Raw genomic sequence first — 24,059 nt, forward strand, 5'->3', positions numbered from 1 at the left:
CTAACTGTTGGCCCCTCGCTAACAAGTTAGCCACTCGCTGACATAAGAGGTCAGCCAGGATATGGTCCAATTCTAACAGGATTAAATCGGCTGAACAGGGCATATCACCACCTATTGTAGCGGAGTTGGACATACTGTACTTCAATAAATAAATCAATTCCACTCCCGTGCTTCTATACTGGGACAAGGAAAAATATAATTCATCCATCACTCTGTGTCTGCTTCCATCCCATCTCTCTCACTCTGTTATTCTGTCTGTCTTTCTGTGGTCCATTCGGGCCCAAGCAGCTGCAGGCCTTTCTAACAGCCATGACCAGCAGAGAGAGGTGCTCTATCAGTGGAGGGTGTGAACGTGACCAAGCGAGGACTTCCCTCTCTTCCTTCGGCCAACAAAGGCAGAATGGCCCCGCAACAGAACATCAGCACCAACAGAAAGGCACCAGCTTTTGTTTGAACTTAATGGATGCTGCCCATTCACTTATGCTCTCCTCCTCGATCTTAGTTCTTTTTAGCTTTGTTTTGTTTTTTTTCAAACACAAGCAGTGCTATAAAATGTTTCTTTCTTTCTTTCTTTCTTTCTTTCTTTCTTTCTTTCTTTCTTTCTTTCTTTCTTTCTTTCTTTCTTTCTTTCTTTCTTTCTTTCTTTCTTTCTTTCTTTCTTTCTTTCTTTCTTTCTTTCTTTCTTCCTTTGATTCTATGCTATCAGAAAGAAAATCTGTGCTTCAGTAGCATTACACTTGGGTGCACATATCACACGTCTAAAGCGTCTCTGATGTCAACCTATGTAAATTTCCTTCTTTGTCCATCATTCTTTACAGTAAAAAGCTCCTTGCAGATGTGCATTCAGCTCTCCCCAGCACCGTGGCACCTGAGTTTTACAGTTCCACTTCACAGAACATCAGTGGTTGGGCCAAGACTCGGCTCTTGGGTCCCTGACTTGGGAGTTGGGGGGCCCCTACACCCCCCCCTCCCAACCCACACACACACACACACACACCCAGAGGGAGTGCCTGTGGACGCAAGGGGAGGGCCAGGGCAGCCCTGTTTGACAGCTCAACACACAGGGTCTGCTGGTGACCAGGGGGCCATCGAGGGGGCCCACACTATACTGCCTTTAGATAGCACCACACCCCAGTTCCATCCCCCAAGCCTCCGGGCTGTTGTTCCCTTTAGGAGAAGAGGGTGTGTTTAGCAGGAGAGACCAGGCGAGGAAAGGCAGGGTTCCGGGGGACAAAAGACGGTACTTTGGGCCTGCACTGTTCTGCATGGTAGCGGCTGTATTCTTCTCCCCTCTTCTTTTTGCCTTTTCTTTTCTTTCTGGGTTTAGATGCCTTTTGTGGGGACGTGATGAAGGCCGGGGGGCAGATATGATGGATGGAGCTGGGGGGCATGATCGAGATGGAGGGGGGGAGGCCCTCAGGCAAGACGGGGATGGAGGGGCCCAGCGGTGTCGTGCTCCATGTCAGAGAGGAACGTGCGAGGCATGGGGTGGCCCTGGGTGGTGGGCGTACTCGGGCCGGGGAGGGGGCTTTCTGTGTTGTGTTTGTGTTGCTTATTGAAGGAGTGTGGATGGAAATGGGGGGGGGGGGGGGTGAGCACTTTCTATATATGAGGACGTACGACTTTAAAATGGATGAAGCAGCGGGGGAATTAATGGAGAATTGTTGGAAATGTTGTGGAAATGGAGAAATCGCTTATTAGCATCGTGGGGGATCCAGCTTCCCCCTGACGGATCTGTAAGAAAAAGTCTACCACAGCCACAACTTGATAAGTTAGCCGCTATTGCAGAAATGTATAGGTATGATGTGCGATGCGCTTAAGTGTCACATATCTTCAAGATATATCATTTAGTATTAATACAGATTTGCATACACATGTAGGATGAATACAGTGCAGACTAGTTTGTGCATTGCCCAATTTGTGTGTGTGTGTGTGTGTGTGTGTGTGTGTGTGTGTGTGCACGCGTGTGTTTGTGCACGTGTGCTTTCATAGTGTGTGTGTGCACATGTACTGGGTGATGCTGTATGTGGAGCTCAGTTCTCTTGGGGTGAAAAGACAGATGAGGGTACAGAGTTGGAATGAGACCACAATATTTCATCACAGACAGTATAGAACCAGGGCTGGATAGATTGTTTAAAATAATCATCGTATGGCTATCTTTTTGCCGACGAAAGATAATGCCACACACGAACACTGAACACGAGGTTGTCATACATTTCGAAGCCTCACTATTGCTCTTTCATGCCCATGTTCCTTGTGTAATCTACAGAGCATCTCCCTCTTTATGTCACGACATCATAAGGGATTAGGAATACTAGTATTCTCCAAGGATGAGCCTCCTCCTCCTACGGCCTCCTTACTGCACCTTGCACTGTGGAATGTCCTCTCAGCAAGCCAATGACAGCCAGCTTCTTGACCAGCTTCCCTCTCCCACTGTCCACCTTGAAATGTGGAATGTCCTTATCCATAGAGATACATGAACAAGTGAAGTGCTTATAACCCCAGGAACACCTTTCAGCAATTTGCACACTAAAAAAATCAATCCTCTATTCAACTGTGTGACACCATTCAAAAAGAGAATTTCTTCCTTTCGATTGACACATGGTAACGGCAAAAATAAAGGCATGTCAAGTAATCTCAATGTTCTGTAAACTTCAAAGCTGGTTTACAATGCATTCGGATTGTTGTCAAGGTCACGGAGTAGGGCTTCAAAACGTTAGGTATTGATGCTGCTCTACGGGGCTTTAGGACATAAAGTATGAGGATGATACTTTTAAGACAACAGTGGCAACCTCATATCACTCCCACTGTAGTCTATCAGATTAACTGCAGGTCTTTGTTGACACATACAGACCACCTGCTGCATGACAAAATGCCCTTACGCCACACTTTCACTTTCCTCTCCCCAAGACACATAGCAAACCTCCTCCTGGTGCATCACAGCCACAGGGGAAAATAACAACAAACAAAAAGGAAAAAAGGACAACGCCAATCTTCCGCCCATCAGATACCAATCTGGGCCTGACAACCTGCTGACATCCCTCTGGAGGACTGAGATAACTATCTGGCAACATGCTGCTTGTCCAGTAGCAGGCAGCCTGGTGGCTGTCACCCAGTGCCCAGAGAGAGACATCCTCTTAGGGCTGGGACAAAGGTGGCTGGTCCTCAGGGATTACCCATTAGCATGCTAGTCTGTGTGTTTAACACTGGCCTGAATGGAAAGGACAAGAGCCAGCACCCTGGTTTATTCTTAAGCAGGGAAGTGTTACTGTTTCAGCTGCTAATGCCAGTCTGACTTCTGCATATATACGCATATATGCATATATATGAGAGGAATTTTTGTTTCTGTCGGTATTCGCTGACTGACGTAATGACAGCTCCACTGGTTGATGTAAGATTTGATGCAATACAAGTAGCATTGCTAATGCAATAAAACCCCAAACTTTCTATTTATCCAGCCAACAGTCATGTCCTTATTTGGAAAGAAATGCATTTTTAAATTCATATCTCAGTCGTTTAAGATCACATTTCATGAAACATTCCTTGGCCTCCTCCCAACTGGCTGGCATTTTGAATGGCTGATTTAGAAAAAGTATAAATGTGTATACTTGGTGTTATCGGTGCCTTTATGGTGGCCTATCAATGAATGCCATGAATCTCATAGAAAAGCAAGATGAATGCATGTATAACCCGTTTTACTAGGATGACACCAACGTTTAAACATGAGCAAGATATAAAAAAGTTGAAAGCGGGTGGTAGTTGAAGTTTAAAATAAAAATTGGTTCAGTGAATCTAGGTGATTTCTCAATGTTGATTTGGCTATCTGTGAGCTGGGGGTTGACCATAGCCTTTTCTTATGTTTGTGTGTGTGTGTGTGTGTGTGTGTGTGTGTGTGTGTGTGTGTGTGTGTGTGTGTGTGTGTGTGTGTGTGTTAGCCTAATGATGTATAAAGACGCCTGTATGGAAATGTGTATTTGTGAACTTTTGTGCTTTTCCACAACGATTGTGTCTTTGCGTGCATGTGTGTTCCGCGATTGTGATTCTTTTTCCCTTTTTTCCCCTTTTTCCTTTGCCGCTGTGTGTGTGATTATGTGCTCAGACTTGCTGGCTGGTGGCTGATAATAATAATACAAGAGGCCTGTGTGTGTTTGTGGATCTCTTAGCTGAGGAGATTCCCACCGTGCTCAGTGTGTCTGGCCCTCTGTGTGTTTTTTGGGGTTGCACGCGTGACTCCGCCAGCTGTTCCATTCTCATTTTGCTGGCCCCCTCAACCCCTGCCCGGGCCCTGTCCCTCTCCGACCCCTCCTTTCCCCCTCCGAGGGCCTGCTCTTCATCTGATAAGGACCGCTCGCTGGCAAAACCCTCTGCAGAGCTCCTCAGAAAAGCCCCCTCAGAGCAGCTCCCAATGCGCCAACAATGCACCCTCCTCCTAACCCTGTCCACGCTCACGCCATTTACATGAGAAAAACACACTGGGTCTTATCTCCAGTTCACTGGATCCTTGGCACGACACAGCCAAGTGAGAGTGCGTGCGTTGGTCGTATACGTGCAAGAGCAAAAGGTGGCCTTTTAGAACGAGCTCCACCACTTAAAACAAGTGCAATGCGTGAACACCTTTGCGGCTAACTCTAGATTTATACCTCCATACTTCAGTTTCATATCTCTTTCACTTTTCCAGTAGAGTCATATTATCAGAATCCACATGAGCAAATGTAATATATAAGTGACCTCCGGAGTCTCATTCAGCACCAGTTGAGAGAATTATAGGGTCTTTATCGTCAGTGGGATATTGGCCAGCTTTATCACACTTGCACTGTATAGCCAGTAGCTAGGGGCTATGGTAATGCAAAATGAAAGACCTCCGAGAGACGAAAAACTAGTCTCTCTGCTCTGTCACCTTGGAATATTGCCACGGTGTCTGTTAAAGTGAGTCCTCGTCTACATTAACATTAATGTCACCATGCACTTTCCTCGCTACCAGTATTCCAGCCAAGCCAACTTCCACTATCGCTCCCTATCCTGACTTGTCATCGCACATCCCCTCTCAAGTTACCACACTTCGGAGGGGTCAGAGCGAGGGTCAGCCATAGTACAGCGCCCCGGGAAAAGTAGTGGGTTAAGTGCTTTGCTCAAGGACACAGATGTGGAGATGGTGGGCACCATAGATGTAATACCAGCCAACACTAGTTTAAAAAATAACACCCTCCTGTTCGGTGCCGGGGATCAAACCAGCAAACTCACGGTTACTGGTCGACCCTGGTTTGGGCAGATGTAGAAATTCTATCTTCTGCAAATTCACCAGCTGTCGTGCAAATGGAGAGAAAGAGAGAGAGAGAGAGAGATATGGGACGGACAGAAGCGTGCAGGCTTTTAATTAAAGTCTGTGTAGTTAAGGGCTTGGGCTAAGCAAACACGGGCCCTCCAGTATCAGAGTTTAAGATGAGGGAGGGGGTGGGGGGGGGGGGGCAATGCAGAGCGGGGAGAGATGTATCAGGGTGGGAAGATAAAAGATGAACAGTGCAGGATAAAGAGCCATTAGGACCAAGTGACAGGTAGAGGGATGGGAAGGACACAAGAGGGGATGGTTGTGTGTGCTGTCAGAGATGCTATCACTATGTCTATGCATGTCTGTCTGATCTGATGTAGTATAATGTGATGCGGATATTGGGGAGGGAGGGGGAAGATCGGACGCAGGGTTTTGGGGGACATTAGAATGAAAATAGGGAGGGGTTGACATGTAATCTAAATGGAGATAATATTCATTCATCTATTCACTCCTCTAGTAGTCAGATGACATGCAGATTGTTGCCGGGAATCTAAGATACGTGCAGATCTGAGCTTGAATGCTGAAGTGTTTGTAAAGTTGTTAAAGCCAAAATTCACAAAATGCTTTGGTTCTAACAAAGTCATTTGTGGAGTTAGTTGCATGATGGTAAGCATCTGAAAAGAGTTAGGCATATTTAGCCATCCATATGAAAGACATTGTCATTTAAGTTTGATACATTTGACATGAGGCGGGTTATACTCTGATTCTTGATAAACATTTAGTATTTTGAACCAATCGCGGCACTTCTCTGCCCGGACATATTATAAAAACAATGATTGTTGCCATGGATAACATTTGATACCAGCCCACACAGTCCTGGCAAACGTTCAACTATGGTAATAGTATAAACAAACATTTATTTTCAATAAGAAGTTTGTAAAAGGGGCGCCCTTAGCTCAGTTGGTAGGGCGTCCCCCCCCCCCCCCCCCCGGGCCGGGCCCAGCAGCAGACCCGGGTTCGATTCCTGCCCGCGGTCGTCCTCTGCATGTCACTCCCCTCTCTGCCCCATTTCACCTCTGTCTCTATCAATAAAGCATGAAAAATGCCAAAAAATATATTAAAAAAAAAAAGTTTGTAAAAGCTTAGTGGGGCGCCCGACTTTGATATCATATATTGATTTTTACTATTTAAGAGCAGGTTTACAGAGGCTTAAAGTATTTAAAGAAACTATTGACAAAACCCAATTTGACAAATTCAATGAGAACAATGTAGCAGGACAGAAATGAGGTTCATGTTTTTGCAGATGGGATGATTTTATGGTGTGCTTTTCAAGCCACATGGTGACACGGTGACATCTATTGGTGGAACTGTAGAGCTGCAGGGCTCTGTTCAAAAACTACAGCAGTAAAGCATATGTGCACCGACAATGTATATAGGCTACAATGGAAACTATACTATCAAAAATAATTCATTTGCATTCCACTGACTTCCTCTTGACTAGTACTTAACGCCAGCAGAAGCTTTCTAAAAGTGATTAATGGAGTATTGTGTCTTTCTTAGGATTTGACAACTGGAGTTAACAAGTTACTCTGTAGATGAAGCTTTGCATTTAACAATATACCATGAGATTTTTGAGTTACAATGGATCTTTTAAGACTTGACATGTGGTGACACCCTTACAATTAAAGCAGTCTCTAGTGGGGGGCCCCTTCTCACATAGTTTCGTTTTAAATAACTGTCCTAGGCCCAAAGAATAAGAACTATCCAATATTTCGCAAAAAAAGAAGAAGAAAAGCAAACTATGACTCCCCCATACCCATTAATTATCTCACAAGTGCTCAAAGTAATCCTGTGACCCTTTCAGAGAGGGGCCTCTACAGTCTAGACTCAGGTGGCATTCCTGCTACTTAATAGTTATCATTTTAGGATTTGCGTTGTCGGTTCGTCTGCTTGGGACTCAGGCTGGCGCCAAGAATTGGGAGGTAAACCTATTCTGACAATATATTAAGTTACTGAGAAAATGTCATTATTGTATTGATTGCATTGTATCGATATCCAGGGAAGCCTCGTACACACAAGGTCTGTGTCAGCACTTTATATTGTCGGAACTTTATATTACTTTCAATGTACAGAATACAAGGAGAAAAAAACATCATGAAGGGCAAAGTCACAAATACAGAAAATAACTAACCTTTTGAAATCAAATCAGAAAAAACAATGGATTTGATCTAAAATATTCCTTAAAACATAAATCATAGATAGAATCAACAGAACAGACAGACTGGTTTACATTTTGTCCTGAGAAATGTCTTCCAGTTTTACAGCAAGTAAAAGGTTGTCACTAAACAGACATCTGTACATTTGTATATAATAATAAAGGGTACAAACAGTTGTGACACATAATCACTCCTTTGGAGGATGATAATAACCTTGGGTTAAGGTTAATAACGATTATCTTTGGCTTGATTGTTTATCTCGTGCCTGCATTATCACTGCTGGCTATGGAGGAAAAGTCAACTACATTTACACATTCATGTCCTACTTAAAACTCTACTTTCAAATAGATTTCTTTACTTTCTACCTATGTACAGTGTCCAACAAACTAGTTTAAAATAAACAGACAAAAGGTCAAGACAATATAATATTTTTTAAACACAGATCCTTCAGGTGTGGATTTCCTCAGTCTTTGGTTTACATTACTGAGAATGATTTTCCAGAACGATACATAAACCAGAGTTATATAAATGAAAAGAATCTCGAGAAAACGTTGAAATGAACAACTTGATGTTAGACCATAAGTTCCTCTATGTATGTTGTCATACATTTTTTCTGACTGTAAAATAACAGAAAAGGCTTTTCAGAGGTTTGAAATATGTGTCCACAAACATAAGCACATACAAGGCACAAGCCAAACTGGCACAGAATAAGGCCTCAACAAAATCATGTGTATTTTTTTTCCTCCACATGAAAACATGATTGGTCTTCCAACATAAATGTAATAAAAAGTTGTCCTTGCCAACAGAGGTGGTTCTTTTGCCTACAGGAATGATTAATGAAACTTGCTCGGTATGGATATACACACACACCTATATAATATCCGTGCAGCATTATTCACCAAAATTGCAATGGTCCTCTACACATGTCTACCTTAATTTTGACTAAATGAAAACAAGAAACACACAAGACCTCCACTGCTCATAGAGATACATTGATATATCTTTAGAAGTAGTGTAGTTTAAAGTACCACTAAAGAAGTTACAAAATGTTAACTATTACTTTAATCAGGTCACTGTTCACATCAACACTTCAAAAAAGATTACATTTTGAGTACCTCTCATTGAGCCGCTCTCTTGCATATAACAACTAAAAAATATCTTACAAAGAACTACTGTATTCTCTAAAAGTGTATTACACAGCAGTAATAACAAGGCAACAACATGTCATGGCTAAACAAATGATCTAAGTCATCAAATGGAGCAGTACATCTTAACAATGCGGATTTTATCTAGCATTCAGGTGTTTTAGAATTTAAAAACTCTTGTATAAACCCACAATGGAACAACTGTAGATATGAAATGTATGGAGAATTAGAAATTAGCACAATGTCTTTGACTCATATGGTAGAGTGTGTTACACCAAGGAGGATAACACGACTCTATCATGATTCGACTATAACACAATGACCATAACAGGTGCTGCTGCTGTCATATAGGATATCTCTATGAATATGTTAACAAATGGCTGCAGGTTATGGTTATAGGTATAATACACAGTATTTCTTCATGGGTTGCAAATTTCAACTGAAACCAACAAAAAAAATGAATTAATGTGTAACTGATCAAGGTTGTAGTGCAGCCATGACCCCAGCAGAGGGCGCCAGCATACAGGATCAGTCTTGCAGAACGGAGCTTGCCTCAGTGCCATGCTTCAGTAAGCTGATGTGTGTATGCAGCAAGTTCAGGGCACTGGATGTGTCTCGTATTAGTCTCTGTTGAGTTCTCCTCAGCAGGCCTTTTTTGCTCTGGACTGTCCTGGCCTCACTTGGCCCCGCAGACCAGTCCTTTGGTTCCTGCAGGGCTCCAAGTTCTAACTATTATCAGTGTAGAAGAGAGTGACTACTACAGCTGGTCTGACTCCTCTCTGGAACTTTCCAAGGCCACAGTTCTGGGTGTGTAGGGGGCAAGAGGGTGCTCTGTAGGGGGGCTCAAAGGGTCCAGTGGGCCCTCGTACTGAGGCAGCTCACCATCTAATGGAAGCTCCCCATCTGAGAGGTACGGAGGAGGAGGGAGATCAAACCATGGAGGCCGACTGTGGTGGTAAAAATAACACAAGAAACAGATAAGAGGAAGAAGATGATGTCAGAGGTTCACCAGCTATTACATAAGGACCGCACAGTAAACAGAGTTAGAATAGCAGTCACTACATATCTGGATTTGATTTGGTCTTTGCTTAGAGTTTAAGCAACTGGAATTAAATGTGGCACATAATGATTGTAAAATGAATAGTATTGAAGCAGGTAATTATGACAAAGTATTCGAGCCATATAGATGGGAGAACAATTAAGAGAAGATTTTTCTTTATTGTGCATTTCGAGAGTAAAGTCAAAATGTTGAAAAGGAAGATCGCGTTTCAAGATTAAACTCGAATGTTTGACTTTTTGATCAATCCACTAGTTTTGGAGCAGGTCTTTGTTTTTAATTCATTTTTACAAAATGCCTTGTGTAGGTGAGCAGGTGAAATTGTACTTCAGAATTGATTTAAGTAACAAGGAAATTATTTCTCTTTGAAGAGATTGTGCCAAAAAATGCATCCGTACAGAGGGAAAACCACTCAGAGGAGTTGACACCATACTCAACATTCCAACTGTTTTCTTAACATACAGACTTTATGACTTTATTCTCATAATGAAAAAAAAACTTTCTTTTGCATTGTGGCCCGGAAACTCTTCAAACGTTAATAAGAAAGAAAGTGATTTTTCAAATCAGAATAATATGTATGAATCAACACTACTATCTTTTTTTTTTGTTTTTTATGTTCACGTTTAAAAACATTTCACATTGTTTAATATTAAGCACCTGGGAGACTATAGGATTAATTAGCACAGAGACAGATGCTGTCAGGTAGTTGTGAAAGCATCCACTACAACAGATTCGGTGAAATACAACACATGTCACAATAAAGTTACATCCAACATTTAATTACACTTTTCTAGAGGGACAACTTTCCCTCCCAACTTGTACTTTGTACTTTTGATTCAGTCACGGCTCACACATTTTCAAACACAGACAGCTTCACAACCAGAGATCATAAACTTGCGGACAGCTGTTAGAATCATTATTTTTTTGTTTTTTTTTAATCACCTGACATCCAGAACAGCTTGTGAGTAGGACGGTGGTGAGTCCATGGAGAGTGCGGAGGGATAGAGGGCCCCCGACAGCAGCTGGAGGGCCGTGGAGGGAGTGGAGCGGTACTGTGGCCCTGCTGTGGCTGTAGGGGAGCCGGGGGAGAGACCGTGACCCAGGTGGCCTCTGTCCAGTATGACCAGGCGGGACAGCAGAAGAGGCTGGTGATGGTGTAGATGGTGGTGGTGATGGGAGCTCCCTCCTCCCCTCACACCTCGGGGCAGCAGCACGCTCCTCTTCCTCTGGTGATGGAGCACCAGAGCCAACAGCGCCACCACCAGGACAAAGATGACAGCGCTGCCGATGACCGCGTAGGTGATGCTGGGGTAGTAGCGCAGGCGATAGTCCAGGGTTACAAAATCCTGCCCTGGAGCTTCTGTAAGGGAGAATACATTCAGAATGGATAGTTTAAAAAGGTACCACGATGAAGTTTTTCAAGGTGAGAGGGATTTGTTTTACATGTTCAGAGCCTGTAGGTAGTTTTACAAAACATATTGACTCCACTTGTAATTTTTTAGTTAGCAATAATTAAATCATCATGTCAAATATTATTATTATTATTTTGAGGCACCTGGAACCAAACGTTAGACTGGAATATTTTTGTAAACAAAATGGTGGGCCCTGCTGCTGTGATACAGGTAGCTTTCTGTGTTCAAACAGTGTTCCAGGGATCCAATTTTCCTGTGAGTACATTTTAATTATTCAGCTATGAAAATATACATAAGAAAAAATCACTTCTCTGACACCCAAAGTTACATAGTGCACCTTTAAAAAGTTGGGGGGAGGGGTTTGGGAGGATGAGTAGCGGCGAGGGAGGACAAAGAGGGGGAATGGAGTAAAGGAAGGATGGAAACAATTGAAGGTAAAGGAGGTTGGAGAAGTAGGAGGATGAGTTGTGGAGTTGCAGTGCCTGGGGAATCGAGGAAGTGAGTGAAGGAGAGAGAGGCATGAATATCAAGCAGTAAATTGTTTTCAGGTGCATTCTGAAATGTCCTCTGTGTGATCCAACAGAGGCAGCCTCTCTTGGAGATGCGAACGCTACATAATAAGCACACCAGCAGTCAGACTTTCCCCACGAGCCTCAAGAAACAAGGAGAAAGAAGCGGAGCATGGGGCACATTATAGAGGCTAGTTATCACTAGGGCTCGCCTAAAACAATAAGATACACGGCAATATATCGTGATATTTATTTTTGTTATATCTGTAATATATTGTGAACTCCAAAAATCGATATATTTAAAAAATTAAATTAAATTAAAAAATGAAGTTCTAAACAGGTTGTTAACAGCAACCTCTCCTCCTGTATTAGTCACAGTACGGCTACTTGCCTCGAATTGTCAGGTTTTTGTATTTGAATTATATTTTTAAATTAAATAGTTTTGACTCATTTTGAGTCATCAATATAATGTGATGTGATGTATTAACACCACCCAGATCGTACAGAGCAACTTTTATTTCAGCTGTTTTTCAGTTCATATCACAAAATGTCGCAATATGCATCGTATCGCAATATATTGTGATAGCCTACATCATATACCCATGTTATCGATTATCGTATCTTGATGTCCTTTCCAATACCCAGCCCTAGTTATCAGACCCCAGTTCAAAAGAAGGGACCTGACAGAAAGAAAGAACAGAGAGGCTAAATTATTCTTTGGGGGGAGAAAACAGCTGACAGCAGGTTTGGATAAAATGCGACTTGTGTTGCTCGGAATGGAAGATGAGAGAAGGCGGAGGAACACCAGGGGGCCGTCACATATATTACTATGTTCGGTGCGGGGAGACGGGCATGTCTGCAAACTACTTGGGAGCCCAGGGAAGTTATAGTCCACGATGGGAAACCGTGGCTAGCGGTAGGAAATTCAGAGCAGCCAATTCGCTGCCTGAAACGAGGCAAGGGACCACCCTAATGCCAGAGAGCACTGCAACTTATTATTCCAGATGGGATGAGGGAATAGCACTTAAACATCTCCGCTGACTTATATTACAGTGGGAGAATTTCAATCAGGCACTCGGGGTGAGGCTCATGTAAATGGCGTTTCTGCTGCTTAGCGGCACACAGTACCGCCGCATCGAGGAGAGCGTGAGGGAGAGTGGAAGAAATCCTATTCATTACGGAGCTGCAGAGAGAGGCCGTGCTAATGAGGAATGATCTACATAAAAGTATTTTACAGTTGCTGTTTCCGTTCAAATTACACTAATGCCTCAGGGGGCTGTAAACATCAAACCTCGGCGTGCCTCCTAAAATGTTCATAACACTCATTGGATACTCTGTATGTTCTGCGTTTGAGGTTTTAGTGTTGCTGCTTAACAGACATGGTGTATGAAGAACATCTAATACACATTTAGAAAAGGTTTTACTTCTCTGGCTAAAACACGCCATGCAGACACAGTTGAGGATACCGGACAGAAAACTCGCTAGAAAATGACGTATTCAGAGAAATCTCGAGAGTAGATCAATAGTCCAAAAATGCTTCGATCTGTAAGGATCATTAAATCCCCTGAAAATGCAGAGCAGGCAAAGTTTTTTTTCGAACTTTTTGAAGTATTCTGAGCTTACTTAGATGTACATACAGGCTCTGGGGGGATATTGTGTTTACCACAGGGTAAAGATTTCTCCCACATGTTCAAGTGAAAGCTACGGGGCCTCTGAGAGTTGAGTAAAACATGCAGAGCTCCACAAAAAGTCAGCAAGCGTGACTCTGTTTAAGGTCTGATCCACAAAGCTACTCTAACCAAAATGTGAATGTGAAAAGGAACTCCACTTTCTGTTTCAAAATTCATTACATCATATACTGTTTATATGCACTGGGTCCAAATCATGCATGAATAGAGGTCAGAGTGTGAATTTAAAGAGATAGCTTCACATTTTGCGAAATACGCTTAGGTGTACTCGCTTTTGTTGCAGGAATTAGATGAGAAGATACCACACTCAGGTCTTTGCAGTAAATATGAAGTTGCAGCCAGCAGCTGGCTAGCTTAGCTTACACTGGGAAACAACTAGCTTAACTCTGTTAAATTTATACCAACAAAAAAAATAATAATGTTTTACCTGGTTTGTGTTGAAGAAAATATATTGAGCAAGTGCAGTGACCTCTTTGAGTCCAGCAACCTTAGGGCAATGAGGAAGTGTTAAAGGTCCCATATTATGCTAAATGCACTTTTTAAATGTGTTCTAACATATCCATGGGTCCACGGTGTGCCTAGAGACTGCCAAAATATTACAGAAAATAACAATCTCTCCTGTTCTCACTCTCCCCCTTTCTGAAACCCCCACCCCTCCCCCCCAATATACTCCAGTCAGAATTTTCCCCTTTTCTGACCTCACAAACTGGAAAGCCAGACGCTTCCACTGTGCAGCCCACACCCCTATTTCTTATTGGTCCACAGCCCTGACAGACAGAGGGCGAGGCGTATCTGGCTTCGCTTCTGGACAGGGGGCGGGGGCAGCTCAAAGATTGTATATTTACGAGGGGAGCTGCAGCTCTTTTTAAAAAATAGGCCATTGTGAGATTAGCTGAACGTCAGCATAGTACAATAAATTATCTGAAAGTTTTTTTCAGCAAACAATTAAAGAAAAACGTATTAGGGACCACTAAGACCATATAATATGGTGTATAATAGTACCGAAAAGTGTATAATATGGGAGCTTTAACTCTTTTCAAGAAATGGTCTTGCACAAAGTCCTGGCAAAAATGGGTCTCGAGATATGAGTTAATTGGTGATCTTTGGAGATGCACATGAGCAGATTCTGTTACCTTCTGAAAGGTCAAGGCTAGCTTTGCCCTCCGTTTCCAAACTTTCCAGTCTTGAAGCTAAGCTAAGCTTATCAGAAGCCGGCTTCCTATATATATATATATATATATATATATATATATATATATACATATATATATATATATATACATATATATATATATATATATATATATATACATATATATATACTGTATGTCAGAGCATCTCTGTTGACCACCCATGAGAGAAGCAGTCTTTATTTATTTATTAGCTAGTTTTCTTTTTATTCCAGAAACCATGCTGCTTGTTTCCCCTGTCTACCTGCCCTTGAAGGCCTGTGGGAGTCCACAGCAGTGTGTGTGTGTGTGTGTGTGTGTGTGGATGCACATGCTGTTGAAATCCTTACAACAACCAGCCTGGAATACAGCCTATTTATGTGCCAGTGTGTAGTCAGGGGCCCCATGCCTTAATTAAATCCAATCTAACTCAGATGCTCCACCCGCCCTTTACCCCAACCAGGCACCAGCCAATAAAACGGGCCCCCCTCGACCCCTCTCTTTTGATTTAAAATTGGGCAGTCCTTCACGCTACCAATTCATTATGAAACGAAGAGAGAGGCCAAAACAAAGAAGATTATTTCCATAATTACCTAGTATAGAAAAAGGACAAATAAAGAGATCCCACCACTGCCATCCTATGATGCCTATCAGTTTTCAGTGCAGTCCTCTGGGAGCAGAGAGAAACACACACACAGCAAAGCAACTCATAATGTTGTATCTTTAACAATGGGAGCCTATTCGGTACATTAGGGATAGAGGCCTGAAAGGTTGTTTTAAATCACACAGGAGATGAAAAGACAGGGGGAAAAATAGAGAAAGAGACTGAAGCAAGCTTGTTTTCTATCAGGAAAAAGGGTTGAGTGGTCTTATATGTGTCTGCTCCCCCACACCCCATTCTCCTGCTGTGTGTGTGAGTGAGCTCTACATTCTGTGGTTCAGCCCATTTGAAGCTGTTTGTTGTTGTTACCACACAAAGAAAGGTTCAATCATTACATGCTCCGGTGGGTGAGCGAGAGTCTCACAATAGCAACGGTAATTGTGATTGAAAAGAAAAGAGTCCTCATCACACACTGACACATGCAGACCTTATATATCCTTTGATACCATTACTCAGGATATTATTGTTAGTTTTCATCCGCACATCTTACCGTCAGCCTCGTTCTGTGAATTTCATTTCTATGAAGAACGGGTACATACTGTATATATCAAAGCCCTGGGTAGCTGATCCGGGACCAGATGTTGTGTTCAAGGTACATCAAAGGAATAAGGTCACACACTGTAATCCCTCTCAATTACAGTCTTTTTATTTGATTTCTGCACATATTATTGACTCTTTTGAGATAAAAACCAGCAACCATCTGACTGACATACATTATACATAAAACAATTCAAATTCAAGTCAATAACCTTTGTATTCGTATTGCCTGGTCCAGAGTGTTACTTTGTACCAAACTCATTTGATTGAACTTTCAAAGTTGAACATCACAGTTCACCACAGGCTTTCCTGTCTCGTAAAACTTGACATGAAAGGCTCAGGCACATCCGCGGCCCAAAGCGAAAGCTGCTTGGACTCTGTTAAACTTCAGAAGTGATGGAAGCTTTCCTTCTCCTTGCTCATTCAATTTCCTACAAGCCCTGAGTGACATGACACACATTTACATTGTGAGGACCTGCTGCATCCAGTCAGGATACAAGTTGAAGTACATCAGTGATTGCTCAACCAGGGGTCCTTTTTGCCATATACTTTTGCAGTTGCCAGGAGCAGAGTCTAAACAGTTAGCTATAAGAGTTATGTTAAAGAGGAAGTAAGCGACATATTTACGTTAAAATATGTGATAAATCGCTCTATATTCATACAGTTATCACTTATATAGTGTGCACGCTTCATAACACAGGTCCCTCAGTCACTCTGCTTTGCATGTCATTGACAGAGAAACTTTTCTGGTATCCCACAACCTGATATCCAATCAGAAGAGAGAACTCAACAAACGGGCATGTCTCTCTGCCTGAGCAGGTTAAAAAATCCTTCCCAATGTTTGTTATTATGGTTTTTATCATGTTTTATCGCACTTTTCTCGGGTGAAGCTTCATGTTTGAAGGGGGCTGCTGCACCATAAACTGTATATAAGGGCTGCACACGGGGGTACTTGAGTTCAACATTAATAACCACACTCTGCTGCTCTCCCGGTGACATTGGCACCTATAACAGAGGTTCTGTACTATATTCATAAACTCATAAACCCTCGGTGTGTGTGTGTGTGGAGGCTTGGGGAGGGGGCAAGATGCAGCCTTTCAACTCAGCCACTTTAATTACATCAGAGTGCCTTTCCCCATCTCTCCCCTCCTTCGTTCTCCTCTCCTCCACTCCTGTGCCTTTTGTGTCCCCCTCTCCTTTCTCCTCCTATGCCTCTTCCTCCCCCCTCAGCTTTGTGCTTCCCATAGTTCCCTCCTCTCCTCTCCTCCCGCTCTTGCACTCTGCTCCTCTCTTGTTGGTAATGTACTGTCATGGAGATGGGATGTACATTGCTTTTTATGCTATTCCACAGCTGCAGGCAGTCAGGAGTATTAAAGCTGGTCCCAGTGATTCTGGAGAATGCTTTTATGGTAGGATGGTCAAGAGGAAAGGGGGCCGGCTAGTAACCATGAGGTCGCTGGTTTGATCCCCGGCACCGTACAGGAGGGTGATTTATGTCAAACTGGTGGCTGTTATTGCATCTGCAGTGGCCTCTATCTCTACCATTGTATCCTTGAGCAATACACTTAACCCCCAAACTGCTCCAGGGGCGCTGACCAGCAGCTGACCACTGTGGTCATTCTTTAAAATGTTCTATACTTTCTCTTCCTTTCACTTTATACTCTTTCACTGGCTTTTTTCTCTCAACTAGTCTTCAGCTCTTTTTTTCTTTTCTTTTATTAGCATTACATTAAGTCAACATCAATCCTATTACCACTGCAAGAGAGGACAGAATAGAGACATGAAGACATCACAGTGTCCAGAGGAGAGGAACTGAATGAGGACAGAGCTATAGGAAAAGATGAGGACATGTCCAAAAGGAGAGGGAGAAGAAGGGATACGTTTGGAGTGTAATCTCATCTCCTCTACAGCAGACTAAAAAGATTGAAAGCAGCAAACGACGCCTTTCCAAAGCAGCCTTAAATCTATTGCAAGAGATAAAGTCCTACAGACCCCCTGCTGATGTGTATGCCGTCGGTACGAGGAAAGCATCCCTTAATGAGTTGCTTTAATAAAGTCTTTGTCGCATCCTTTTTCCGAACCTGGCTTGATATTCTCTTTTCCCTTTTTTTCTTTGATGTTTTTGTGAAATGAAAGGAACTAAAAACTACTACTGCTCTCCTCAGGGATTCAGACATCACTCAGTGGGTCCACATCAGGTAAACTAGACTAAACTAGAGGCCTACTGACATATTAGCATGGCGGAATTATTTGGCTCAATATGTGTTGGATTATATAATTGCCGTTACATAACAACAAGTGTAAAAATTCATGTTTAAGGTAGTTTAAACTATTGTGTTGCAATTGCATGCTGTAGTTTGCACCAGAAAAAAAGCACTGTTTACGACTTACATGTATTGGTTTAACATTCATAATGAAATGGAATCTGTGAGCAGGGTAAAGTCAACAAATCGATTTAAATCAAATTCTTCACATTTGATTGCAACGAAAAAAAAGTGTGCATAGGTGAGTGAAAACAGCGCAATATGGAGCAGGAGTGAGGTACGGAACTGTAGAAAATTGATGCCCTCTACCAATACATCCTTCCCTTTGCTACTTCAGAAGGTGGAATTTGGGGGAGAAATTGATCAATAAGACCTCAATCAATGCTTTTCTGGAAATATGAAAATGCTGGTTTTACCGACTGAGACTCACACGCACAGACACACACACGCACGCACACACACACGCGCACACACACCACACGCACACACACACACACACACAAACACACACACACACACACACACACACACACACACCTCTCTTACATATCACTCTGCTAGCTACTACAGCCAAATCCAGTCCTCATCAAAAAAGCTGGTTTATCTTTGGGTTCTGGTATATGCTATCATAAAAAAACGAATATCGAAAGATATATCATATTCATTAACAGGGTTAAGTCTTAACAACTCAAGTACAGAGATATTGTTATCATTTTGGCCTCAAGAAAATCCAGTTTCTATCGGGTCCAGTAAATACCAGTAATACTAAGTCACCCCTTGGTGATCAGCTCAGCAAATACAAGTAACGTCTTATTGAAGTGAATAAATTCAAAAACAATTAAATCATACAGTGTTATCATGTCCATATAATACTAAGCTTCTGTCTCTAAGAGCATATCTGTATTTTACACTCAAGTTTTTGTGTATTTAATAGAGTACTTTGGAAAACACCACCATTTAAAGACAATGTCAAGATTGACATTATACTGCAATACAAAACTCAAATCCATAGAGAGATGCTGCAGAACACAAACAGAAAATTGTAAGCAGCTACTCATGCAAAGTGAGGGCCAATGTTAATGCACAATAAGCTATTGTGCATGCAGTCATCAAAACAAGCTCTGACACAATCATTTGTCTGTCGTTAACCAAACTATGCTACAGATTAACAGCATATATGCTGTCGGGTTACTCGGATGCAAGTGTTTTTTTAAAGTTTTAAAAGGAGTGCATATCCTGTTGGCTACCTGCCACCGAATATGTGAAAACAACTGTCAGACTGTCAGAATACTCTCATCTGCTGATGAATAAGCATAATAAAATGAAAAGGAATTGGGTTCATAAAAGACTCTACATATCTTAATTGCCACACTTAAAATTCCTCGGAATAAAAGGGAATGGAGATATTACAGACCCTTTGGCTCATTCCTGAGGGAAAAGCTGGGGGCCTGCACAGATGTGCCGTACTTTCCCTACGCACCACCAATGACTCATTTCACATTCACTAAGTTCTATCTCTAAAAAATAAAAAAAAGTCCAGAGTGGCAGGGGGAATAAAAAGTAATCATCCTCTGACTCCAGCATTCCAGGGTTTTGCTGCTGCGTGTGGAGTGTGCGGTCACATAGCAGTGCTGCTCTCCCTTATCACACAGGCACTTTGTTTGACGCTAATTACAGGTGTGGGGCTCCTGGCTCATTTGGCAGCTCGGTTGCCACAGTTACGCCCACGACGTCAGGGTGATACAATTAGGTGCAGAAAGCCAGTATCATGCTTGGCCAGCTCATTGCTCATTAAGTCCATTATACTGTATGAGCGAGGGAGGAGGAGAGAAGAGAAGAGAAGAGAAGAGAAGAGAAGAGAAGAGAAGAGAAGAGAAGAGAAGAGAAGAGAAGAGAAGAGAAGAGAAGAGAAGAGAAGAGAAGAGAAGAGAAGAGAAGAGAAGAGAAGAGAAGAGAAGAGAAGAGAAGAGAAGAGAAATGAAACCACTAGGGGGCAGACAGTTCTTATGTTTACTTGGCAACACACACAAACACTTTTCATCCCTTGGTCCCTTAATGTTGGGCGGGCATCCAGAGCAGGGGCAGGGTGTGCACTGGGTTGACGGTTGGGGGGGGAGGGCATGCCATCTGTCCTCAGACACCCCCAAACAGACAAACTTGTGTGTAATTAACATACAGCACCGCACATACACCAACCATCCACATACATTCTTGAGCATGTATACCGCACAGTAAGTTTATCAGAAAATATAGTTCAAACACACACACACACACACACACACACACACACACACACACACAGACTGCTTTCAAATGCTAGTTAAAAGCAATACAAACAAAATCCCAGAGATCCTTTCATCCTGGTCCAGAGCGGGCTAACTAAACGCGTGCCACATGCTGGATAAATCCGAAAATGAAAATTAGAGGGGGGGAGGGGGGAGGACCTTATTCTCGGCAGGCTCCACAGCCAGTTAAGAGCAATCTAGAGGGTGAAAAACAAACTCTTAAAAGTGATGGTGGTGGCTACGGTCGCAGTAAACTTCGCTAAAAAGGATTGTAAAACTGGAACTGTCCCGCCATAACTTGGTTCGGACTGAATTTACACCTCCTATTAAAGTCTGTGTCTGGAATATAACACAATCTCTCCATCTGGAATAGAACACAACCACTCCACTGCATTCCCTGCCAGTGATTTTCGTCCTTGTCTGCATTCTGCCTGCATTGCAAGTTTGAAGACAGGTGAAAAGGTGAGCAGGTTCATCTATAGAGAGGAAGCATCCAACAACAAGTTGTGTTTTGCAAAAAATGTGTCTGTGTTACAATGTTTTGATGCTGATTTTGGAGATGAGAAATGCTAACGCGATCCGATCGCTCTACGGGCCAGATCAACTCCAGGGGTGGTCCGGCTGATCCAGACACATGCTGGAAGTGTTTGCTTGCATTAGCACCTTCCATTTACATATACATATATCTTTATCTAGATAGGGCATTCAGATGCATATCAAATTTCAGTTCCACGCATAAATGGAGCCCATGCTTTACCTCCATCCCAGTTTTCATCGTTGCACTTGAGATGTACAGTATAGTGTTTGTCTATGTGCTGTACATTACAGATGAAACATTTCCTCCCAGGCAACACTGATAAATGGCTTTTAGATACTGGCCTCTTTGCTAAGAAAACTGTGAAACTGATTTTTTTTTTATCTAGCCAAGACCTAGAAAAATGTGTGATGTTCTCACTACATATTAGACCAAGTCTGTACATATCCAATGTCCTCCAAGAGACGGAGATATATCAATGCTCTTGTCTCTTAACTATCGTAGAACTTTTGGGACTATTTAATGTCTTCATTACCATATTCAGTTGTTCCAAACTGCTACTCTCTCTCTGTTTCTAGACATCAAAGGCTTTTCACCCCTTACATCCTCATTGTCCTCTGCTAGTTGTTTCTATTTTCTACCAACAGACCTCCCCCTGGTGGAACATAAAAGATTGATTGATTGAAAGCCGCTCTGCCAAGCCTCACTGGGAAGCAAAGCATGTTAACTGCTCGCTGACAGGACTGTTCCATATCACTTCAGCATCCCCCAGTATTAATATTCAGGTCCCATGCTGTCACCCTGTTCCTGTTACTGTGCCCTGTCATGTACTTTGTGTCTGTTCTCGTTAGCATGCACAGGAATTAATGTATAGGCTGTGTGTGTGTGTGTGTGTGTGTGTGTGTGTGTGTGTACTATACAGGCCTGCCTTTCTTCATATCTCATTTTAAACTTGTGCTTGTCTTTAAGCTTTCATGGATTTCTGTTTCTTAATACTGTCCTTCTTCTTCTTGTCTGTACATATCCCATTGTGTGTGCGTTCGAGTGGCGCTTAGGGGAAGGGAATTTTTTCATGCTTCATCGCACCTCTATTTGCCTGTCCTGTAATAACTTGTCCGCTCCATTGCTCACCACCATCAGAAGCCCACCATAACACTCAGTCACAGTTAGGTTGGGGCCTCTATAAGAGTGAATGGGAGGTGTGTAGGAGTTAATGAATGGCATCTGGGGGAGAGCATCCACACATTGAAGGGCAGGAGGAAGAGGAGAGCCAGGACATAGATGGTAAAGGATAAGCCGGATAAGAGGGTTGAAGGTGAAAAGAAGACAATTGACTGATACATATATAGAGCTTCTATTGGAAAAAGGTTAGCTGTTGACTGGAAAATAATAGAGATGGCAAGGATGGGGTTAAGAAAGTAGTAAAGCTGAACAATGACGTGAGCACTATTACAATATGTACTACTACAATGCAGATTAGTACTGCTGCTTTACTGTCAGGATTATATTGGAACGCTCAGGACAGACATAAGACGGCTACATGTAAAGGGAATGCCTGATATTTAAATTGTTGACTACATACAGTATAGTAGGTTTGTCTTTATAAATACATGTATGTATGATCGCTTTCAGGGTTATATGATACCTCGCAAAGTGGGGTGCATTTCACCAAAGGAAAAGTCATCATCGTATGACAATGTATGACATGTATGAAAAAAAAATGCTGATGAGGGATCATGGGAGTGCAGCCGAGTGAGATAAAAGAGTCGCCGCGGTATAGCACAGTAGGGAATGACTCAAAGGTAGGTTCATGAATAATGTTGGTGGAAAAAGTCTATGAATATCACTTGTTTGTGTATCACAGGGAATCAGGCTCAGTAGGAGCTGTCAAAACAAAGACGTGTCACTCATCGTATTCTAGTTGCATGCTTCAACTGAATTACGGAGGGGGGAATAAGTTTCAACTCTTTTTTTCTTTTGCTTTTCAGAAACCCTTTCAGTGGTTGTGAAAGGTATGCTATCTTTTTTTTTTAAGGAGTAAAAGGAAGAATGGGGAGGGTGGGGCTTGTTCAGAATCGTTGAGAGGGGGCTTTCAGTACCAGCGCGTCCCCAACCAAACCTGAAGGGTACGGTCACCATGGCAACTGTTCTTTCGGGGGCCGTAAGGTGAGCTAGGAAAAAAAGGCGGGTGGAGGCTTGCCATGAAAGTGGACACAAAGACAGAGCTCGCATAGGCCGCCTGACGCATGCACATACACTGATGATAACGCCCCAAAAGCCAAGATGTGGATGAAGATGAGTGAAAACTGGGGAGGAGGGAGGGGGGGGGGGGGGGGGGTTTAAGAGTACCCATTCAGACCTGTGGGCATTTTATAAAGGATGGGATCCACATGCTCCAACCAGCCACCTCAGGAGAAAACAGGAGACTATTATTAACCGTAGCCTGCAGTCAGACTGACACAACAGCAGCAGGCAGCCATGACATGCAGGAGTCACAGAGGACACACTGACTCATTTGACAGCCTCAATGACAGGATGATGCTGATAGGGGAAAACTCACTGTGTGGAGGGGAACATTGTGGTATCAGTGAAGTTCTTAAAAAAACTCTCTGACAATGCCCAAAAAGCAGCAGGTTAGGGTTTTGTAATGTTAAAGAGGAACTCTGGGCTGACGTCCACAAAGCCCTCGGGATTATCATTAAGCTCAAATGTGGAAAATAAAGAAAATGTGAATATAATATAAACTGAAATGGATTTCTTTTCTTCTTTTTCTCAGAAATATATTCCTGCAATGAAAATATATGCCACATTATGTAAAAGTGGGTGAGAAAAGAATTGTGTTGGCGCAGTAGAGATTTTAAATACCCTGCTTGCGCATTCATCAGCTCCAGTATGTGTCCCGGAAGACAGAGGTCAGCTATACACCTATTACCAGAGCACTGCAGATGGGAATGCTTCACGAAAAGAACATCTGAGTTTTAAGTAAAACACCACACTTTCTTTCCATTACAGGTCTCCTCTAATATAGGCTGGTTTTATTAAAAGTTGGATACAGGGTCAGCTGAAAAGATAAAATAGCGACAGAGGCCAACAGACCAAAAAAAACATGATAAATAACAATGTCTGGTGCATAGGAGGATAAGGGTGAGTTGATCAGCACATGACGATGGCACATGGTTATTTGGAGGAAAAACAACTTCTTTGTAAGACACAGTAAAGGAAAAAGGCTATTTAAAAGTGAGCCTTGTTTCTGAGAGTCTGACAGTGGCAGAAGGGTGTAACAGGCTAGACGTTTAATTCTCAGTGGTACAGCAG

At 42.6% G+C, this 24,059-nt stretch overlaps 1 protein-coding gene across 1 annotated transcript in view; it reads right to left on the minus strand.

Moving 5' to 3' along the window:
• Nucleotides 1–8,891: 8,891 nt before the first annotated feature.
• Nucleotides 8,892–24,059, minus strand: part of ldlrad3 (low density lipoprotein receptor class A domain containing 3) — an 81,196-nt gene continuing 66,028 nt past the window's right edge. The window contains exons 5-6 of the mRNA XM_080028146.1: nucleotides 10,627–11,044; nucleotides 8,892–9,574 (exon numbers count right to left, since the gene is read on the minus strand). Of these exons, the coding sequence (XP_079884272.1) occupies nucleotides 9,385–9,574; nucleotides 10,627–11,044 (608 nt within the window). The 3' untranslated portion in view covers nucleotides 8,892–9,384. The remainder of the gene's footprint in view (nucleotides 9,575–10,626; nucleotides 11,045–24,059) is intronic.

Source organism: Ammodytes marinus (assembly GCF_949987685.1).
Source record: "Ammodytes marinus genome assembly, chromosome: 5".
NCBI classification, from domain to species: Eukaryota; Metazoa; Chordata; class Actinopteri; order Uranoscopiformes; family Ammodytidae; genus Ammodytes; species Ammodytes marinus.